The sequence below is a fragment of the Erpetoichthys calabaricus genome, chromosome 6, assembly GCF_900747795.2.
Source record: "Erpetoichthys calabaricus chromosome 6, fErpCal1.3, whole genome shotgun sequence".
NCBI classification, from domain to species: Eukaryota; Metazoa; Chordata; class Cladistia; order Polypteriformes; family Polypteridae; genus Erpetoichthys; species Erpetoichthys calabaricus.
The window spans coordinates 64028584-64050970 of NC_041399.2; the positions used below are offsets into that span (position 1 = coordinate 64028584).

The window sequence follows — 22387 nt, forward strand, 5'->3', positions numbered from 1 at the left end:
TTCCCATTGGGATTAATAAAGTATCTATCTATCTATCTATCTATCTATCTATCTATCTATCTATCTATCTATCTATCTATCTATCTATCTATCTTAAGGGGTCTGAGTCTTCAAGAACAAGTCAATAAAAATTAGTTCAAAAGAAATTAATTAGGTTAAACCAGTCACTAATTAAGAAAAGGGTTAGAATGAAAACCTGCAGACATGGTGGTCCTCCAGGACCGGACTTGGCGACCCCTGCTTTGGAACATGCAAGCCATCTGGCTACTCTCAGTAATCAATTATAATTAAGCAATCATTACATTGCTGTGGTCTGTGAGACGAAATTAATGTACAGTGGGGCAAAAACGTATTTAGTCAGCCACCAATTGTGCAAGTTCTCCCACTTAAAAAGATGAGAGAGGCGTGTAATTTTCATCATAGGTATACCTCAACTATGAGAGACAAAATGAGAGAAAAAAATCCAGAAAATCACATTGTCTGATTTTTGAAGAATTTATTTGTGTTTGCATTTCCTTGGTTGACCAGGGTACAAAAGGCTGGCCTGAGATTTTAACATGGCAGGCACATCCTGTGTATCATGTGTAGCCCCTCCATGGATGAAAAATGGACATCCTAGAGCAGTGCCTAGAAAAATGCCACCTGCTCTTATCTGAGGTAGTAACGGAAATATCAGGGCCCTCTGACAGAATACTTTTTCCATTTGACTTCTTTACAGTTGTTGTTATAATGGGTAAAAGATGACCTCAAATTGTAGTCAAGTATACCTTCTCAGTGACTATAGTGGATGAGGAGGAGGAATTCACTGCTTCAGGTGGGGCTGCAATTTTCAAAGAACAGATGTCCTAGGAAGAGTCTGCACCATTTTTACAGAACAATAAGTACATTTTAGGAAGTGTAGTAAATTGGTTGTTATTAAGTTTAGGGCCATTAGAGTAGAAAGTTCTGGTAACAGGTATGTTATCTCGTATTCTCTTTTGTAATGGTCAGGCATGTTTTTATTACCATGTCTTGGAAACTTTCTGAAAATTCTTCAATCTCAGTCTCACGTCACACAGTAAAATGTATTGTGAATCTGGATGAGATATTACGGAAACTTTGGTATTCGCTAAGCAAACAAACTTGATGAACTGAATGGAGTCTTCTCGGTTTAGAAGCTTTTTATTTTCAGTGATAGCAAATACGAAATATTTAAAAAGAGGTCAATGCTAATTCATTAGTTTTACATTTTAAAACTTACATTTAAGCAAGACAAGCCCTTTATTGCAGAAGGATCTTAGTCCCTGGACATAAAATCAAAGCGCCAGTTATCATAGGGCTCTAACTGGTTCTATGAAGAAAGAATAAAACTATGGCCTTAATTTTAAGGTGAGTTTGCACAAAGAAAATCAGATGATGCAATCAGTTCCATTAGATGCTGATGCAGTCATTAGGATATGGAATCCTGTCCACCAGTTAAAAGAACACATGAAAGCTAAAGTACTCAAAAGGTTACAGTATTTTAAATAATTACTCAGCTGTTTCTAACTTTTGTCTCTAGAAAAATAGCGGTATTTGGTAGATACTTAATTATATGCTACAGAGTTACAGTCCAAAGGGAGAGTCCTAGAAAGAAAATAATCAAAAATCTAACAAATCCAAACAGAATACTTACAGAAGCTCCACTCTAAACAGCAAATGATTTCCACTCTTAGGCTTACTTGTATAGCCAGAGTGAGGTCCCAGGAGTGGAGATATCAGGGTATTTATTCCTCTAGGGACACCACCCATAAAGTACCCGCATAGAACATATGAACATTTGAAGGGACAGTACAGTTATAAACGCAACAGAAAATACGTAAAAATAAGACATGCAATAACTCAAACAACTAAAACATCAATATAATACATAAACATACATGCAGTATCTCACGAAAGTGAGTACACCCCTCACATTTTTGTAAATATTTTATTATAGCTTTTCATGGGACAACACTGAAGATATGACACTTTGATACAATGTAGTCAGTGTACAGCTTGTATAACAGTGTAAATTTGCTGTCCCCTCAAAATAACTCAACACACAGCCATTAATGTCTAAACTGCTGGCAACAAAAGTGAGTACATCCCTAAGTGAAAAATGTTCAAATTGTGCCCAAATAGCCATTTTCCCTCCCTGGTGTCCTGTGACTCATTAGTGTTACAAGGTCTCAGGTGTGAATGGGGAGCAGATGTGTTAAATTTGGTGTTATCGCTCTCACACTCTCTCATTCTGGTCACTGGAAGTTCAACATGGCACCTCATGGCAAAGAACTGTCTGAGGGTCGGAAAAAAAGAATTGTTGCTCTACATAAAGGTGGCTTAGGCTATAAGAAGATTGCCAACACCCTGAAACAGCACAGCGGTTTAACAGGACAGGTTCCACTCAGAACATGCCTTGCCATGGTCGACCAAAGAAGTTGAGTGCACGTGCTCAGCGTCATATCCAGAGGTTGTCTTTTGAAAATAGATATATGAGTGCTGCCAGCATTGCTGCAGAGGTTGAAGGGGTAGGGGGTCAGCCTGTCAGTGCTCAAACCATACGCCGCACACTGCATCAAATTGGTCTGCATGACTGTCGTCCCAGAAGGAAGCTTCTTCTAAAGATGATGCACAAGAAAGCCTGCAAAACATTTTGCTGAATACAAGCAGACTAAGGACATGGATTACTGGAACCATGTCCTGTGGTCTGATGAGACCAAGATAAACTTATTTGGTTCAGATGGTGTCAAGCGTGTATGTTGGAAACCAGGTGAAGAGTACAAAGACAAGCGTGTCTTGCTTACAGTCAAGCATGGTGGTGGGAGTGTCATGGTTTGGGGCTGCATGAGTGCTGTCGGCACTGGGGAGCTACAGTTCATTGAGGGAACCATGAATGGCAACATGTACTGTGACATACTGAAGCAGAGCATGATACCCTCCCTTTGGAAACTGGGCCGCAGGGCATTATTTCAACATGATAACGACCCCAAACACACCTCCAAGACGACCACTGCCTTGCTAAAAGAAACTGAGGGTAAAGGTGTTGGACTGGCCAAGCATGTCTCCAGACCTAAACCCTATTGAGCATCTGTGGGGCCTCCTCAAACGAAAGGTGGAGGAGCACAAGGTCTCCAACATCCACCAGCTCCGTGATGTCGTCATGGAGGAGTGGAAGAGGATTCCAGTGGCAACCTGTGAAGCTCTTGTGAACTCCATGCCCAAGAAAGTTAAGGCAGTGCTGGAAAATAATGGTGGCCGCATAACATATTGACACTTTGGGCACAATTTGAACATTTTTCACTTAGGGGTGTACTCACTTTTGTTGCCAGCGGTTTAGACATTAATGGCTGTGTGTTGAGTTATTTTGAGGGGACAGCAAATTTACACTGTTATACAAGCTGTACACTGACTACTTTACATTGTATCAAAGTATCATATCTTCAGTGTTGTCCCATGAAAAGATATAATAAAATATTTACAAAAATGTGAGGGGTGTACTCACTTTTGTGAGAGACTGTAAATACATAACACTGAGTTGCTGTGACACAGGTCCAAACTGGTATAGTAAATTATTTGCCTGTTATACCATTGTTAACATGGCTGCTTCTCTTTCTGTATGCACCAAATAAGAGCAGTTTGCTGCTGTTCATTTTTGTGGGCTGAAGGTGCTTCACAAGTATTATAGACTTTCAGTACAGTATGGAGACCATGTTGTATGGAGATCCCAGCCTCTTGCAATTAAGTGGGTTTAACAACGTACAGCATGTATGTGTACTGTGTGTGTCTGTGTATATCCCATTATATTATGCCAGTAACGGCGCACTGCACGATAACGTACAGTGAATAGACTTTACTTGAGCAGTCCTAGTTTTCATACTCTTTCTCTGTATGTTTAGCATTTATTTGCTCAGAGGTTGATGCGTTTACTGTTTCCTGAGCAACTCTTCTTTTCTCTACCCTAGCGGCCCGCTTCTTCTCTTCTCTTCTTCTTCTGCATCTTTTCGCATTAAAACTGATTAAGTCAATGTTTGTGTTGCAATTACTTAGTATGTTTTCCTTAATTTTTCACTTAACCTTGCACTTAAGTCTTCAATCTGCCTCAAGAATGATTTAAGATGTGAAGAGGTTAGGGAAGTGACGGCAAAGATGGTGTTCTAAGCCTGGTTCTACTGGGATAGGTACCAGCTTGATTGATTGATTAAATGCTTTCAATATGTGTTTAAAAGTTAAATATTGCTTGCCATACTGTATTGAAACAAACTGAAAAATTGCACTGACTGTATATAAAATTTTACTTTATATGTGATGACAAGCAAATGAAGCTCATTTTCTTCCAGAATAGGATTACCCAGAATCATTTAAACAATGGAAGAAACAGATCTCTAAATTTTTATAGAGCTGACAATTTAAATGTCTGCATTTGTTTCAACACAACAGTTTGAGGTGCACCTAACCCTCCATTATATGTATTATTTATAATGTAATATTAGTTTTCTTCATTTTACTCAATCAAAATCAATGACAGTCTCTCTTTTATGTCTAGCATTAAATGAGAGAGGCAGTGATTTGGCTTCATCTCAGATTACGCAACACCATAGGGTGCTGTCTTCAGTGTATTGTGGGAACTGGACAGCATTCAGTTTTATAATTAGGACAACTTTGGCACACTGACACTTGACCCAATACAAACATCTAAAAACAATACTATTAATAAACAAATTAAAGTAAAACATTGCACCATAGGGCGGCATGGTGGCACTGCTTTGCAGTAAGGTGGTGCCTTGCAGTAAGGAGACCTGAGTTTGTTTCCTGGGTCTTCTCTGTGTGGAGTCTGCATGTTCTCCCCGTGTCTGCGTGGGTTTCCTCCCACAGTCCAAAGACATGCAGGTTAGGTGCATTGGCGATCCTAAATTGTGCCTAGTGTGTGTTTGGTGTGTGGGAGTGTGTGTGTGCCCTGCCAGTGGGCTGGCACCCTGCCCGGGGTTTGTTCCTGCCTTGTGCCCTGTGCTGTCTGGGATTGGCTCCAGCAGACCCCCGTGACCCTGTGTTAGGATATATCAGGTTGGAGAATGACTGACTGACTGACATTGCACCATTTTGACTAAATGATTGAATCATTTTAAACAAGTGAATTTTGACTACACTTGTAAACAGTCATTGACATTGTTGTCAATAATACAGAATTATTCTATATTATCAGTAAACACTTTAACACTCTGAAGCAACAAGTAAACAATTTGTAACTACATTTGTATAGCTGTGTACTCATCTAAACCTTAATTTTCAAAATTATTTTTCATGACAGCCCTTGGAACAATTTTGTTTACCACTAGACACAGAGGAAACTTACATTTAGTACACTAGATTTTAGTTTTTGTGCTGCAATTCATCCAAATTCTCCTGCCTTCTGCTATCCAATGGTAGTGATATTTTCATTGTATGTTGCTCTACATAGGTGGGATATTTGATAAAGGCAGATTAACACAGCTATGGTGTGCTGCTCACCTTGGGGTACATGTGTGCAAATCACATGATGTATTTGAAAGAAGATACCCTTGGATATGTAAAAATACCATTATTGCTTTTGATTGACTTGTGGGTTTATTGCAACATATACAAACATTTTGAAATTTGGCAGTGTATCGCCGTGCACAAGTGGCTAATTTCCTGTACTGCTCCATTTCAAGCTGCCTTTGCACTTTACTTTTTTAAACATTTCCAGTCATTAAGGAGAAGGGTTTTAGGCATGATTTTAGCACACTAGAAGTAGTTTTTAATTTTGTTTATATTCATTTTGCTTAAGATAAAAAGTCCTTAACTACTTTAGAAAAAAGTTAATTTGAATGTTGTGCATACATTTTTTTAATTAAATATATCCATACTGCATACTGTCAAATCAAAACACACAAACAGGAATTAAAGTTGTTGTTCTTTTACTGGCAGTAATTTTCTTAAATGCTAATGTTCTAAAGATTTCAAAGACTGGAATTCTGCATACATAATTTTTGTTTAAATCCACTGTACTGCAATACGTCCTTTAATATAGGCTTTGAATGCTAAAATTAGATTTGTGTCATTCCGTGTCAAATCAACTGATTTTCCAGAAATTCCATGCACTTCAGTCTCAAAACATTCTGAAAATATACCAGGTGTACCAATGTTATCCAGATGACACCCTGTAAAATTATTTTGATGTAAGATCAGTACATTCTAAGATACAACCAATCTGACACGACTTTATTTTCATCAATTTCACAAGACCATGTCTCAAGAACTAAACCACCTAGCAGGCGCGAATTTTGCATACTGGTACCTTTATACATATAGTATGCAACAAAATCAACATGTTTGGTCCAGATGACACCGCTTAATAAGAGCAGACCTTCAAAAATGGAAGAAAAATATTTAGCGTCTTTGGCTTTGCCATATTTATGCTTTCAGAAAGCATACTTCTAACTAATACAGCCTGCTGAAATTGTTTCCATATCTACTGTAGATACCTACACAGGGTTTTTCTAAAAGGTTACAAACAAAAAAGAAACTGCATCAGGGTTTAACCAGAAGACCTCTCAAAGGTGAAAAAAAAATTTTGGGTTTAATTTTCAGACCAGCTTAATGCACTGTGGGAATGCCCAGACATTTTTAAAATTATATATTTTCTGTATTGTATATGGTTCATTCTTTCTCAAAAATCAAGTCTTACTTTTGTTATGTGAATCTTTCATTTTCATTTTCTATTCTAAACATGGGTTAAATTCACCATTTGTCAGTAATGACCCGAGTATGGGATTAATGGACAAAAAATAAATCACCAAAGGCACATTAAGCACAACACATGATAAGTCAAGCAGGTGTTGTTCATCAAATACAGCACTAGTTATAATGAAATGTTAAAATCTTGTTTCAATTGAAGTGCAGAGTGTAGGGCATCTTTGTCTTTGAGATCAAGATGGTACTGCCATCCACTGACTGTTATAGGTGCATTATGCAATGCAGTGACACACTGTAATAGTACCCAACAAATATCATCTCTAGGTGACCAATGGAAAGACTACAGGATAGTTAGGATGCACGAAACATATCAGGATGTCTGATTCCGTTTCACTCTTGTCATAAATCACACCGATCCAACATTTTTCATCATTCATACACCCAACGTAGCCTCTAATAGGACACTGGTCTGATGTGTGGGACGCATCTGATCCATTAGGAGTGTGATTATGAGAGGGCAGGATTTCAGCTACTGCTTCATTGGTGAATATTCACAGTCAATTGACAGTCTTCACCAGACATCCGGCAGACTTTTGAGGTTGCCATCTTCTATAGGGATATAACATTGGTATTCTCGAGTACCAAGTACTCTTTTTGGCCAGGCAGAATCGCATTCTGTGTTCAGCTACATGAGATAGGACATCTTCATTTGATATGTAAAAAAGTTTGACATTTCTGATAACTTTCTGATTGAAAACTCCTTGATTACCATTATTGACACGTGGCACATTCAGCTTATGTTTAAAATGGAAAATAAACATGAAAGATTTGCATAAGAAAAGTAAGGTTTGTGTTTTGATACAGAAGTCAGTGTAGAATAAATAAATATTTTAAAAACTTATCTGCACATTCCCACATGCTGTTACTGTGCTCTGGAAATTAAATCCAAAATGATTTTTTGGATTTGAGAAGTCTGCAGTTCAAACCCTGATACAGTTACTTTTCTGTGTATTGCTTTTTCAGAATGTTTATATAGTTATCTGAATAAGAAAAAAAATCAAAAGTCTGTGTTGGTTATACGTATATAACAACTTTTTTCTAATTTTGGTTCTGTACATCACCACAATGGATTTTAAATGAAACAACTCAGATGCAGTTGAAGTGCAGACTTTCAGCTTTAATTCAGTGGGGTGAACAAAACGATTGCATAAAAATGTGAGGGGCAACTAAAGCATTTTTTTAACACAATCCCTTCATTTCAGGGGCTCAAAAGTAATTGGACAATTGACTCAAAGGCTATTTCATGGGCAGGTGTGGGCAAGTCTGTCATTATGTCATTATCAATTAAGCAGATAAAAGGCCTGGAGTTGATTTGAGGTGTGGTGCTTGCATGTGGAAGATTTTGCTGTGAGCAGACAACATGCGGTCAAAGGAGCTCTCCATGCAGGTGAAAGAAGCCATCCTTAAGCTGCGAAAACAGAAAAAACCCATCTGAGAAATTGCTACAATATTACGAGTGGAAAAATCTACATTTTGGTACATCCTGAGAAAGAAAGCAAGCACTGGTGAACTCAGCAACGCAAAAAGACCTGGAAGTCCACGGAAGACAACAGTGGTGGATGATCGCAGAATCATTTCCATGGTGAAGAGAAACCCCTTCACAACAGCCAACCAAGTGAACAACACTCTCCAGGGGTTAGGCGTATCGATATCCAAGTCTACCATAAAGAGAAGACTGCATGAAAGTAAATACAGAGCGTGCACTGCAAGGTGCAAGCCAATCATAAGCCTCAAGAATAGAAAGGCTAGATTGGACTTTGCTAAAGAACATCTAAAAAAGCCAGCACAGTTCTGGAAAAGCATTCTTTGGACAGATGAAACCAAGATCAACCTCTACCAGAATGATGGCAAGAAAAAAGTATGGAGAAGGCGTGGAACAGCTCATTATCCAAAGCATACCACATCATCAGTAAAACACGGTGGAGGCAGTGTGATGGCTTGGGTGTGCATGGCTGCCAGTAGCAGTGGGACACTAGTGTTCATTGATGATGTGACACAGGACAGAAGCAGCCAAATGAATTCTGAGGTGATCAGAGACATACTGTCTGCTCAAATCCAGCTAAATGCAGTCAAATTGATTGGGTGGCATTTCATGATACAGATGGACAATGACCCAAAACATACAGCCAAAGCAACCCAGGAGTTTATTAAAGCAAAGAAGTGGAAAATTCTTGAATGGCCAAGTCAGTCACCTGATCCTAACCCAATTGAGCATGCATTTCACTTGTTGAAGACTAAACTTCAGACAGAAAGGCCCACAAACAAACAGCAACTGAAAGCCGCTGCAGTAAAGGCCTGGCAGAGCATTAAAATGGAGGAAACCCAGCATCTGGTGATGTCCATGAGTTCAAGACTTCAGGCTGTCATCGCCAGCAAAGGGTTTTCAACCAAGTATTAGAAATGAACATTTTATTTCCAGTTATTTAATTTGTCCAATTACTTTTGAGCGCCTGAAATGAAGGGATTGTGTTAAAAAAATGCTTTAGTTGCCTCACATTTTTATGCAATCGTTTTGTTCACCCCACTGAATTAAAGCTGAAAGTCTGCACTTCAACTGCATCTGAGTTGTTTCATTTAAAATCCATTGTGGTAATGTACAGAACCAAAATTAGAAAAAAGTTGTCTCTGTCCAAATATTTATGGACCTAACTGTAGCTAAGCCCAAAACTCAAATTAAACTTTGGTCAATTTCAGGGGCTGCTTTGCTGCTTTGACCATGCAGAGTCATCTGGACCAAATGTTTTAATTTCATCATATAGTATACAAATTAATGTACCAGCATGCAAAGGCTGAGCCTGCTCTGTGGTTTAGTTCCTGAGCCATGGACTTGTGACATCTGATGAAATACTGAGGCCGTATAAAATCAACACCTCCCTCCCCTTCAGTAAACTGGCTGTATCATGGAAAGTTTTGATCTTACATCAAAAGCGTTTACAGGGTGTCTCCTGACTGACATGGGTACATTGTCACCATTCTGGTTGATTCTTTTTCATGATGTTTATAAACAGAATTTTTAAAATGGTAAAGGTTTTTTGCTCATTTAAGTAAAAACATAACATTTTATTTTTACTATTATTAGTAATTAGGTAATAACTAATTAGGAAGTCTTTGATATAGGTAATCTTTAGAATGTTTCCAGCTGCTCCTAAAAAATCTGTGTGAACTATTGGCAGTGTTTTCAGACAGCTAATGCGAAGGATGCATACTCACTGAGTTAATTACAGAACAATGAAATTAAATAATTTTATTTAGATTTCATTCTTAAGAGGATGTATATCACAGCAACTCGTATAAGTAAAATTATCTATTCCATTTTTCTTACAACATCTCATACAAGATGTTTATAGTTTTACTTAAGAGGATTATTTAGATATTTTCAAAATGCATGGCCTCTGCTTATATTTGTTTACAACATTTCCATTTTAGGTGCAATTTAATTAACATATTTAAAATAATCCTAAAACGTTTATCCAGTACTGATTTTAATTTGGGAAAGGGAGACATTATGCTACAGTAGTTGTGGATTTAGATTCTAGTTTGGATGTGTCTGTTGGGATTTCCATTATTCTTCAGTTTTACTCCCAAAGATGAGTGCATACCCGGCATCCCACTTACACAAAAATTAGGTTAAGTAGTTTCAGTAAATGGATGGATTTGTCATTTTCTTTTGTCATTGCTTGGAATAATAACTGCATACTTTAAATAACCGTATAAAACTGTTGTATGAAGCATAATGCTTTATAATTTAAAATAAAGGCAGCATTACATGCATGGTAAAATTTAAATGTTGAGTCAGTTTATTTGCATATTTATTTTTTTCTTTGTAACTTAATGAGATTACCTAATCCCTATTAAACTAGATACCATATGTGCAAGTAAACATACAGCAAAACTAATTGTTTTAAGTAAAAAAAAAAAAAAAAAAAGCTCATTATTCTTTTATTCCTAGAAGTATAGGCAGGTTTTTATATCCTTAGTAACTGCAAAACAATTTAATTTCAAATACAATACAGTCATATCAAAACGTTTGGGAACAGCCTGCATAATAATTTGCTCTACTTTCAACAAAAAAGATAGCAGTGGTATGTCTTTAATTTCCTAGGAACATCTGAGTACTGAGGTGTTTTCCGAACAAAGATTTTTAATGAAGTAGTATTTAGTTGTATGAAATTAAATCGAATGTGAAAAACTCGCTGTGCAAAAATTTGGGTACCCTTGTAATTTTGCTGATTTGAATGCATGTAACTGCTCAATACTGATTACTTGCAACACTAAATTGGTTGGATTAGCTCGTTAAGCCTTGAACTTCATAGACAGGTGTGTCCAATCATGAGAAAAGGTATTTCAGGTGGTCAATTGCAAGTTGTGCTTCCCTTTGACTCTTCTCTGAAGAGCGACAGCATGGGATCCTCAAAGCAACTCTCAAAAGATCTGAAAACAAAGATTGTTCAGTATCATGGTTTAGGGGAAGGCTACAAAAAGCTATCTCAGAGGTTTAAACTGTCAGTATCAACTGTAAGGAATGGAATCAGGAAATGGAAGGCCACAGGCACAGTTGCTGTTCAACTCAGGTCTAGCAGGCCAAGAAAAATACAGGAGCGGCATATGTGCAGGATTGTGAGAATGGTTACAGAAAACCCACAGATCTCCTCCAAAGACCTGCAATAACATCTTGCTGCAGATGGTGTATCTGTACATCGTTCTACAATTCAGCACAATTTGCACAAAGAACATCTGTATGGCAGGGTGATGAGAAAGAAGCCCTTTCTGCACTCACGCCACAAACAGTCGCTTGTTGTATGCAAATGCTCATTTAGACAAGCCACATTCATTTTGGAACAAAGTGCTTTGGACTGATGACAAAGATTAAATTATTTGGTCATTAAAAAAAGGCACTTTGCATGGAGGAAGAAGAAAACCGCATTCCAAGAAAAACACCTGCTACCTACTGTCAAATTTGGTGGAGGTTCCATCATGCTGTGGGGCTGTTAGTTCAGGGACTGGGCCCTTATTAAAGTCGAGGGTCGGTTGAATTCAACCCAATATCAACATATTCTTCAGGATAATGTTCAAGCATCAGTCACAAAGTTGAAGTTATGCAGGGGTTGGATATTCCAACAAGACAATGACCCAAAACACAGTTCTAAATCTACAAAGGCATTCATGCAGAGAGAGAAGTACAATGTTTTGGAATGGCCGTCACAGTCCCCTGACTTGAATATCATCGAAAATCTATGGGATGATTTGAAGCAGGCTGTCCATGCTTGGCAGCCATCAAATTTAACTGAACTGGAGAGATTTTGTATGGAAGAATGGTCAAAAATACCTTCTTCCAGAATCAAAGGCTATAGGAGGTGTCTAGAGGCTGTTATATTTGCAGAAGGAGGCTCAACTAAGTATTGATGTAATATCTCTGTTGGGGTGCCCAAATTTATGCACCTGTCTAATTTTGTTATGATGCATATTTTCTGCTAATCCAATAAACTTAATGTCACTGCTGAAATACTACTGTTTCCATATGGCATGTCATATACAACGTTGTATTAAAAGAATGTTGCTACTTTGAGAGCTCAGCCAATGATAAACAAAAATCCAAAAAATTAAGAGGGGTTCCCAAACTTTTTCATATGATTGTATTCTTAATTCTGTTATAAATGAAAGACTCGCATTTATGTATATTTGAGTTTAAGTTTGCACAGTGTGTGAATGTTTACATCATCCCATCCAGGACCATCCATGTGGTCGTAAATAGAACCTAACATCCAACAACTTTCTTAATGGAATTTATTATTGAATGGGTTTAGAAAATGGGCAGATAAAGCAAAAATCTGTAAAACTCTTAAAGCACAATGGCCTTGAAAATGGACTGGAATTAAATTTTTAAATTAAGTTTAGTAATAATTTGCTAGATATTTAGATACAATTTATACTGTAAGCATTTATTTTCTCAGTAGGTATTACATGAAATTTTAATGTGGCTATTGTTTAATAGTTTTGTTGGGCTAATTCGGCAAATTGTTTTTCACAATGAATACAATGTATTTGCTGGTGACCTTGTTCATTAATAGTTTCCTAAAAATTAGCCCTGCAGCAAACCTAAGAGAATATTTTTTACCCCCCAGTGCCCCATGATGCTTTTCAAGGCCAGCTTGACATCTTGGAGCTTTAGCAGCCATGCTCACATTTTGAATGCATGCATTCTGTATGATCATTGTAGAACTGCTTCAGGCATGCATGATTTCTGCACCCGTTCAGTGCTCCAGCCTTTAATCTTGCATGTATTTAAAAAAAAAAAAAACTTGCTGTACTACCCTCAAATGAAAATACATTAGCTGACCATACTGAGTGTATTACGAGTACTCCCACTGAACATGTGACACTGAATCTCTGTGTTACACCAGCTTATTTATCATGTCAACATCCCATTTCTGTTCAGCTTAGTTGTTAACATCTGTTGCTAACATCTACCGAGTCACTATGCAGCCTTGAGGTGGTGATCAATGACCAGCTCAGCTTCACTCTATACAATATCCACAAGATCTGGCTGTATCTGATGGAGTATGCAGCACAACTCCCCTGTCAGGATTTGGCCTTGTCATATTCGGACTACCTCAGTTCTTTGCTAGCAGAGGTACCAGCATGTGTTACTAAGCTGCTTCAGATGACTGAAAATGCAGTGGCACATCTGGTGTTCACTTAACTTTTTTAATATTGCTAAATTGGATCCCTTTAACAGTATGCATTAAGTTCAGATACTTGATGCTTGACTACTGTGTAGTCAGTTGGTCAGCATCTGTGTATATGGAGGCACTTGTGAGTCTTTTGCTCCTTCTCACCCACTTAGGTCTGCTGATATAACAGCATCTGATGATGCCACCTCTGCGTTGCATGAAATCTCAATCCAGACTCTTCAAATATAGCTCTGAGTTGGTGGAATGTGTTGCCCATCTCCATACAAACTGCTGACTCCTTCAATGTGTTTAAGTAGTATTTAGAAACTGTCGTGTTTTGTGAATTTCTGTGCTATATAAGCTGTTAGATTTTTTTTTAACTTAGGAAATGTAACTTGCTTACATTTTCTTCTGCGCTCTTAACTTCTGGTGATCAATTTGTAACTTTGTCCTGTAACACTTGTTCCCAAACAGTACCCCAGACTGATGATTAATTGATTATGTTGACCTATTTTGCAAGTTGCTTTGGATAAAAGTGTCTGCTAAGCAAATAAATGTAAATTAAAACTTGCATAAAATTCTAATATCCTGTTTTCACATTGTTATTTTGGGATATTGTGTGTTGCCTGATTAACGGAATAAAGAATTTAAATGATTTTAGCATAAGGCTTCAACGTAGCAAAATGTGACAAAAGTGTCGAGGACTGAATCCTTTCTGAATGCACAGTATAAAAAGAACTGACAAGAATGGCTTTTTTTAAAACAAGTCAACATTTTGTGTGGCCTCTTTCACAATGCAAAACTGAAGTACTTTACTTCCATACACTGCTTTATAGTTTTTCCATTCATCCCGTTTTTTCCAAGCTTCCTGTAGTAATTTCCATTTTTTTCAGTCCCTTTCTTCTCTTGGTCCGAGTTAGTCCACACAGCTTCATTTATGCGGACACTTCTCTGAGGTGGCCAGGCCAATCTAATGTTAATATTATACTGTATATCTATGGACTTGAACTCTACCTACTTTGTTTGCAGTATATTTTGGGTTATTATTGTGATGAAAGATGACATTTCTGACTGTAAATCAGTTTCCCAAAGTTATAGCATGATTAATCAGAATCTGCTTTAATGTAATATGTATACAGTATGTATTTATATGTGTGTGCGTGTATAGGTATAAAGTATGTTTACTCCTGAAGATTTGAGCCTATATAGCAAAGAATATTACATGTGGACTTCTTTTGCTTACTTTTTTATGTTGTAGCCTCTTTCTGCTGTATGAATGAAGATAAATAAAATTTGAAATATAAAAGATTAAGGTCCTGATAAAAAAATATTTCATAATTGCTTAGATTTATTCTGTTTATTAAATGTGTTTTTATGGGGTGATCTTGCTGTGATGACCCCATTTATGTTGTGGAAAACCTTGATGCCCATTAAACTGATAAACAAAAGAACTTGTTGAAGAAAAGAAAGTGGAGTTGCTGTTGATGTGCATTGTGCATATTAATCAGAGCATTTCATTAGCTGTAGAATTCAGTGAGAAGCTTAACTTGGAGAAAGGCTGGCACATTATCAAAAGGGTGTGCACTGCATATATTTTTTTCTAATATTAAATCATAATTTACTCTTTGCTCAACTTTATTCAGTCAGAGCTGAAACTATACTTTGCTTATCAACAAAAATTTAAGTGGTGTAGTTGTACCAAGGCAATAGTTTTTTGAGGAACTGTTTGAGAAATAGTTTTGAGAACAATTGCCTCCATTTGTTGGCTAGACTTCAAAAAGATTTGCACTCACTTGTATTACACCACTGCATGCATGTTTTGGTTACTTAATTATTTTTTGAAGTACACTTAATGACTTGAAATACTTAAACTCTGCTTAGAAGAGTAAAGAGAAGAAATAACAAATTTAGGGGGTGGTGTATAGCAAAGAGAATTCAATTAGATTGTAATGAAATATAATCTTGCTCTTGAGCAGCATGATAGTGCAGTATTGAACTTTGGTGCGTCACAGATCCTAGGATCTGGGTTTGATTTCCTGTCTGTCATTGTAAGCCACTTGCACATTCTGACAATTTTTCAGATGGGTTTTCCCCAGGTAATCCCAGTTGCCCTTACATCCATAAAATATGCAAGTTAAGTTGACAAATGACTGTATACTGATTTGTTGCAGGTGTATACGAGTATCCAATCCAGTGTTTTGAGGCTTCCTTGACAAATGATGCCAGTTATAGAGTGCTGTCAAGTGAATTCAAAAATGGAAAGATGAAAAGGCCATCTGATGCTTATAAAGTAAACCACTGAAGAAATGTATATGCACTTAATTATCAAATTCTGAGCTTCATGGGTCTAATTTATGAATAAACCTAAATACTAAATTCCATAGATATGAATGAATGTGAAAATCACTCACACAAAAAATATAGAACCTAATTGACATGAAAATGTTCTTAAATGTATGTAAATTGAAAGGCATACCCGCAAAGTTTTTTTTTTTTTTTTTTTGGTGCATGTGTTGTAGCCACTAGTGGGCGCTCTGCCACCACAACCCAGACACAGACAGGCAGGAGACAAGTTTGCCACACACCACACGTTTATTTACAGTTTCCACCTACACAACGCAAGGCACAGCACCGCACCAACACCATTCAGTCCCTTCTTGCCAGTCCTTCTCCCTCCACTCCCCTTCAGGCTTTGTCCTCTCCTCCCGACTCTGTCCCCTCATGGAGTGAGGCTGCTCCTTTTATACGGCACCTGGATGGACTCCAGGTGTCTAACGAGCTTCTTCCGGCCAGGCCCCGCTGAAAACCAAGGGGGCTGCCCTCTATCGGCCCAGGCAAGAAACTGTCCCGGTAATCCTTTTTCCCCGGGTCCTTCCATAGTTTGGGCATTCTGGCAAGGCAAGGGTCCCGGTCATCCGCCATAGTGTCCAAAAAGGCAATACATTAGGTTCAGTTAACATTGCGTGAAAACATTTGAACCCAAAAATAGACCTGCCAACCAAATTAGGATAAGCAAAGTGATACAGGTCAACAGAAGGGGCGAGACAGAAAGACCTTTCACAGAAAACAGAAAATCTGTTTCATTTAGTAGTGTATTGTATTCATTTAGTGTAGTGTATTGTGTATATTATATAATTTATTTATTTGGAAAGTTAGGTTTTCGTTAAGATATTCTGAATACAGCACACTGTGCAAAGTTTTGAAAAATGAAAACCTCAATTTGAAAATCATTAGAAATTTACAGGCTCATCTGTAAATGAGAGAAACATTCTGTGTAACTTCAATTAGGGACAAGTTTACTTTTTCAAATTTACCATAAGAGAAGTCACTCCAACTCAAATTGGGGATCTGCCCAAATATGCAAGTTAGTAAAATGAAGGGGGATGTGCACAAATGTGGGCACAAGACAATGGTATACCAGTCCAAGTTAGTTAATCATAAAAGACAAAAAAGCCCCTTATGTAGAAATTAATGTAAGAACAAAAAATTCTGTAAACATCAATCTGTGTTGATATAAGAAACATACAGCACCCTTATAAATATTCCATCACAGTCAATTCTCATATTTTCTGCATTTGTTCATTAGATGAATACTACATTATTGATAAAAGTTTGTACTAGAAAAGCATAGGAAGGTTACGGTTAAATGAACTTCCTCCTGAATTACTTTATTATGAGATTTGTGAATCTGCTTCATAGACTGCAGGACACAGCATTGTAGATCAAAGGTGTAAAAGCCAGAAATGTATCCTGTGAAGTACTTGTTATTGGTGAAACATTGACTAATGAAAGAATTGAAAAGAAAGGTAGAACTTTGGCAAGACTGGTCAAAGGGGCAGAAGCCACCAAGGTAAGAGTGTTGGCTCCTACTCCTTGGCACCACATTGACTCAAAAATGCCCCCAGGAAGTGTGAAAAAGACATAAATACAAGGGCAACAGTCAGCAGCTCACAAAGGCAAGCAAGAAGATCAAGAACCAGGAAGAACACGTTCACCAAAAGACACATGCAATGAGAAGCAGCAATGTACACTTAAGAAGCTGAACGCCACACGCATTGGGTATGTTGACCAGTGTCATCTATGACAGCTTCTGACATACCCAGGTTATATTAGTGATTTGCCACATTTATTTGTTTTATCTTCTTCTTTGGCTTATTAAGAATCTCTAAGAACGTAAGACTATATGAGTGAACCTGCTCTGCTTGCTTGCATTTAATATTTGCTCTATCCTCATACCTCGTATATAAAATAGTAAAGAAGTAGCATGCTTGTTGTTCACTTTCCCCATAACAAGAAAAGTGTATTGCGGCAGTATGTGGTGTCTCCATCCAGGCCAGGTGTGTGCACTATATTTAAATTTCTAAAGTTCCAGATCTGCTCTCCATGATGGTCTGCAGCCAACCAACAATTTATTTCTGAGAATTCAACAGAGACTTTAACTCTTCATTGGTTACTTCTTTCAAAATTGCTATATTTAAGAAATTTGAACTACAATTATTCACAGGACCTTCACAAGCATCAGCTGACAATAGGACAACAATCAATGGTATTTTTATATAATCTCAATTTGAATCTGCAGTCTGTGATTGCTTTTGAGCCACCACATGCCTGTTTAGGCTACATTTTTAACTACATGATATTCTAAAGCACTGTTAATTAGCATGTACTGTACTTGCATTCTGTTATCATTGTTCTTTTTGAATATAACTGACTGTTGCAAAAAAATATAATTAACAGGGGAATTACTTTTAGGGAGTAACTAAAAACATTTAAAAAGCTGCAACTTTTTTAAGTCAGTTAAAGTGCCCGAATGCACCTGAATGATATACTATGCAAAAATTTGATAAAATGTGACATAGGTAGCACTGGATAGCCCAAAAGTGAAGAAAAGGCATTAAATGACAACCCATTGACTTAGTAGTTACATTTCTAGGCCCCTGCAATAAATGGATGTTAGACTTTATGCCTTAATTAAAAATAATGGATAAATGATTGGCACAGAATCGAGCCAGAAAAATAATTCAAAGTTTAAGCTTACACAAAAAAGTAATGCAAGATGTTTTATGGGAATATTCAAGCTGGAGTAGTCATAGGGCAGATGGTTTGTACTGCAGGTAAGTAATAATCAGGTAGTTGGAAAGTGTATTTCAGGGTTAATATAAACAATTACAAATGGCAATTGTGTGCAGGGAATTTAAGACTACAATTTGATACAGAAAATATAAACCTACAGGTTAAGTGGTCATAGTGGATATTTCATAGTCAAACTCTGATGAACCCAAGCATTGTACCTAAAAGAATATTAATTTTTAACAAATTAATTTTGTTTCTTTTCACCTCCTTCTAGACATTTTGAACAGATGGAAGCTACATTCAAGTTTTCAGGTAATTAGTGTTTCATGCACAAATATCTATTAAGAAATAAAAGGTCTTCTAAATAAAAGGTTTGAGCACAAGCATATTGGAAAAGTAAGTTTCAAATAAATAACTTTCTTGAGGGTATTGGTGGTAATTAAGAGAAAGCTCATTCAAAAACAGATGGAGAATTTGTCTTGGAAACAGAAGCTTTGATATTTAAAAAAAATTTATATTACTTATTAGGAAAGCATGTTTATTAGCTAACCAAGCAGACTGAAGACTGAATAATTTCTTCTCATGTTTAAAATTTTTATGTAAACCCTTCCTTTCCATAAAATGCTTAGGAAGCTATTAGGAAAGACATAAGTAAAATGCCTGGAAGTCAAGGATTCATATATTTATTTAAACGCCTTTTTGCAAAAGATACTTCTTTGGCACTTAACATCTGTAAAATTACTAAAACATAAAATATAGTGTACAAATAACAAAATTTTTGAGCCATATAAAGACGTGCATCACAGTAGCTATCTACAAACTACTTGGTTCAAGTCCAGGCCTGAGCATATTTTGAGTGGAGTTTAGACATATTTCTCGTGTTTACATTTATTTTTTTACATTTTAAAAAGATTAAATAAAAAGTTTGATGAAGCAAATAGAATTTTTGTTTTAAGTTAAACAAAACTAGATGTGTTATACCCAAGCAATAAGTTGCAACATTTGTGATTTTCAGAGTTTAAAATATGTAACTCAGGCATTTTGCATTGATTGAATGGAGGTTGATAAGAAGTGTGTATCATCCTAAAAAAGTGGACATTTACTTACATAAGGATTGGCCAAAGCTGGTGAGAAGGGAATGTAACTTGTGCAGAGCTTTCAACATTAAGGATAACATTTTCAATTGAACACCCTATCTGGGGTTGGTTCCTTTCCCTGTACAGTTCTGAATTGTAGGCTTGAAAATTCACAGCTGGATTTTAAAATGAATATACTAATCAAGGATGTCATTGAAATATTTAAATAACTGATTAAAAGCTAAATTATGGCCTTGGGTGTGTGTTGGTGACAAGCCATCAGGAGTTTGCTTGTGAGGAACACTACAGAGTTGCAGTATTTCAGAGATGAAAAATAGAAGCCAGAATAAAAAAGTTTAAGCAGCAGAAAAAGTTTTAGCAAAACAAATATTTAAGAAAGATAAATTTGACACTGTGTTCCTAAGGAATAAATAAGCAGATTTTCTATGAGTATTAATGTACATTTTAGAATTCTACACATCACCCACATATTGACTGCATTTTCTCCTAAAGTAAGAGAATTATAGATATTGATTTTAGATTTTTGTGGGATTCCACTCACATCTTCTCACTTTTATTTACTCTTCAGTGAGAGAAACTGGTTCTCATTCAAACCAAATTTACAGTGAAAGAGTAGCGAATGATTTTCAACAGGATTAATGATTTATGGGTAATATGTAATGAAGCCTGCATGAAAAATGAATACCTAATTTGTGAATGATGTTACCTAATGAAAGTTAGTGTAATTAGAAATAGTTTGGCTGGAATGAAACCCCTGAGGGACACCAAAGGTGTTTGAGAGTCAGAACTGAAATTTTGAAGAGCCAAAAACTGGACTCCCTGTAACAAGCAAAATGTTTACCTTTCAGTGCTAGCGAACATCATATTTTATAGGCCGCATAATATGAAAAAATGATCCACAGAGTAATAATAGTAATGAGTGATGTAAAAGAAGCAAAAACAAAGGAAGTTCCTGAAGCCCTAACAAAAGATGTAAAGGATAAGTTCAGAATTTTTCAAGCCAAAGTTATTTTTCACAATCATGGTATGTATTAATTTGCCATGTTAAATTGAATTCTGAACTGAAGCATATTATTTTTAAAAATAACTAGCCCACTTCTATCTCATATAATGGAGGTTCAGGGTACCAGAGTCCTATTATTAAGAAAAGCCAGTAATACATTAGTTTGGGTAGTGCAAAAAAGCATTTATTACACATTTACTCATTGTGTAACAAGACTTTAACAAAGGCTTCTTTTGGTCTTAATTATGCTTATAAAGCATCAGTAAATAAGTTATCCATCTCTGTGATTTGTGGCATATTAAAAGCCTTTGATACAGTGTATTCCTAAAATTATTTATGAATATGAAAGATTCACAGATCTCATACTGAAGTATGTAATATCAAGAGAAACATGTTTCATTTAAGCCACTTTTGAACATTCTGAAGTGAAGTTTTAGCAAGCCACACTGAATAGATGAATAACCCACTTTACTGGTGTTTTGTAAGTGTTACTATAACACCAAAATAAACCCCCTATTAAGGTCCTGTTGAATACGAGTAAATGAGTAATAGATGCATTTTTGTAGTACCCAAACTAATGTGTTACCAAAAGTCCTTAAAATTAATCAGAAACATCTGTTTTTGATGTGAAAAATGTTATCAGGTGGTATTCCACGGATTCGGATTACATACAGTACATATTGCAAAATGAATATTCATTTTGTTTTCAGAATAGAAAACACAAACAAAAATCAAACCATTGTTATGCCATTTCAGCTATTATAAAAGGAGACTGGCTGTGCTCTTTATTCCACTGCTCATCTTTCTCCATGGTGACCTCTCAGGAAAAGTCATCGCCCAGTGCAGTTACTGACATTATAGAATATTGCTGCCTACATGTTTGGAGGTGACACATATTCCCAGCTGCTTTGATCCTCGCTTATACATGACATCTGACTCAGCCTCACTCTGCTCACCCAGGGTCAGAGTCAACCTGTATTCCAGTCTTCCCCCAGCTCTATGAACCAATCCAAGGCCAGGGGCAACCCCTAAGATTCACCAGTTGCTATGCGTCAGGGCCAGTGGACTCTAGCAGCTTGGAAACGTGTCCAAAGTGCTCTTTAAGTGCTGTATCTGTGAATCCCCAAGGCCCCCGCCCCCATCCCTGTTGTTGCTTGCCAGGCTTTCCAGGTAGTACAGAGCTGTCATTCCTGCCTCACAACACTAGGGTCTGCATGACTTTTACATTTTCTTCTTGTGAATTTATGGATTGATTGGTATCAGTGAGTGTCAGTGAGTTTACTCACTCAAACATGTCCTGAGTTATTACCATATCTTCAGCAAAAGTGACTCGTCATACATTAAAAAATTTGATAATTATTTTATGGCACTGCTCGATTGCACATTCTGCTTTTTTCATTTTCTGTGTATTTTTTTTCATGCTTGCACTCAACACACTATGGAAACTGTGACATGTAGGTAGCTTGGCTATTTCAAAAAAGGCTTTTATTAAAAATCCAATGCAGTGTAATCCATTCACTTCAGATTTATTATTTATATAAAGTATGATGAAACACCTATGTTCTCTTTTCGCTGCACTGCCACTTGGCATGAATCTTACTCTGTAGGATACGTAAAATAACACAGCATGTAACAGACAAAAAGTCAGTGCCATTTAGAAAAGTCATATAATTTGAGCACACGTCTGTTTGTTTGTTGTTACAAGCTGTGGCTGAACATAACCGCTGAAGAAACACAATTGCAGAGTCAAATTTAACATAATAAACTGAATA

The 22387-nt window shown here is 36.7% G+C and overlaps 1 protein-coding gene across 1 annotated transcript in view; it reads left to right on the forward strand.

Moving 5' to 3' along the window:
- Window positions 1-22387, forward strand: part of LOC114653363 (carbohydrate sulfotransferase 9-like) — a 154849-nt gene that overhangs the window by 126887 nt on the left and 5575 nt on the right. The window contains exon 3 of the mRNA XM_028803633.2: window positions 18790-18827. Within this exon, the coding sequence (XP_028659466.2) occupies window positions 18790-18827 (38 nt within the window). The remainder of the gene's footprint in view (window positions 1-18789; window positions 18828-22387) is intronic.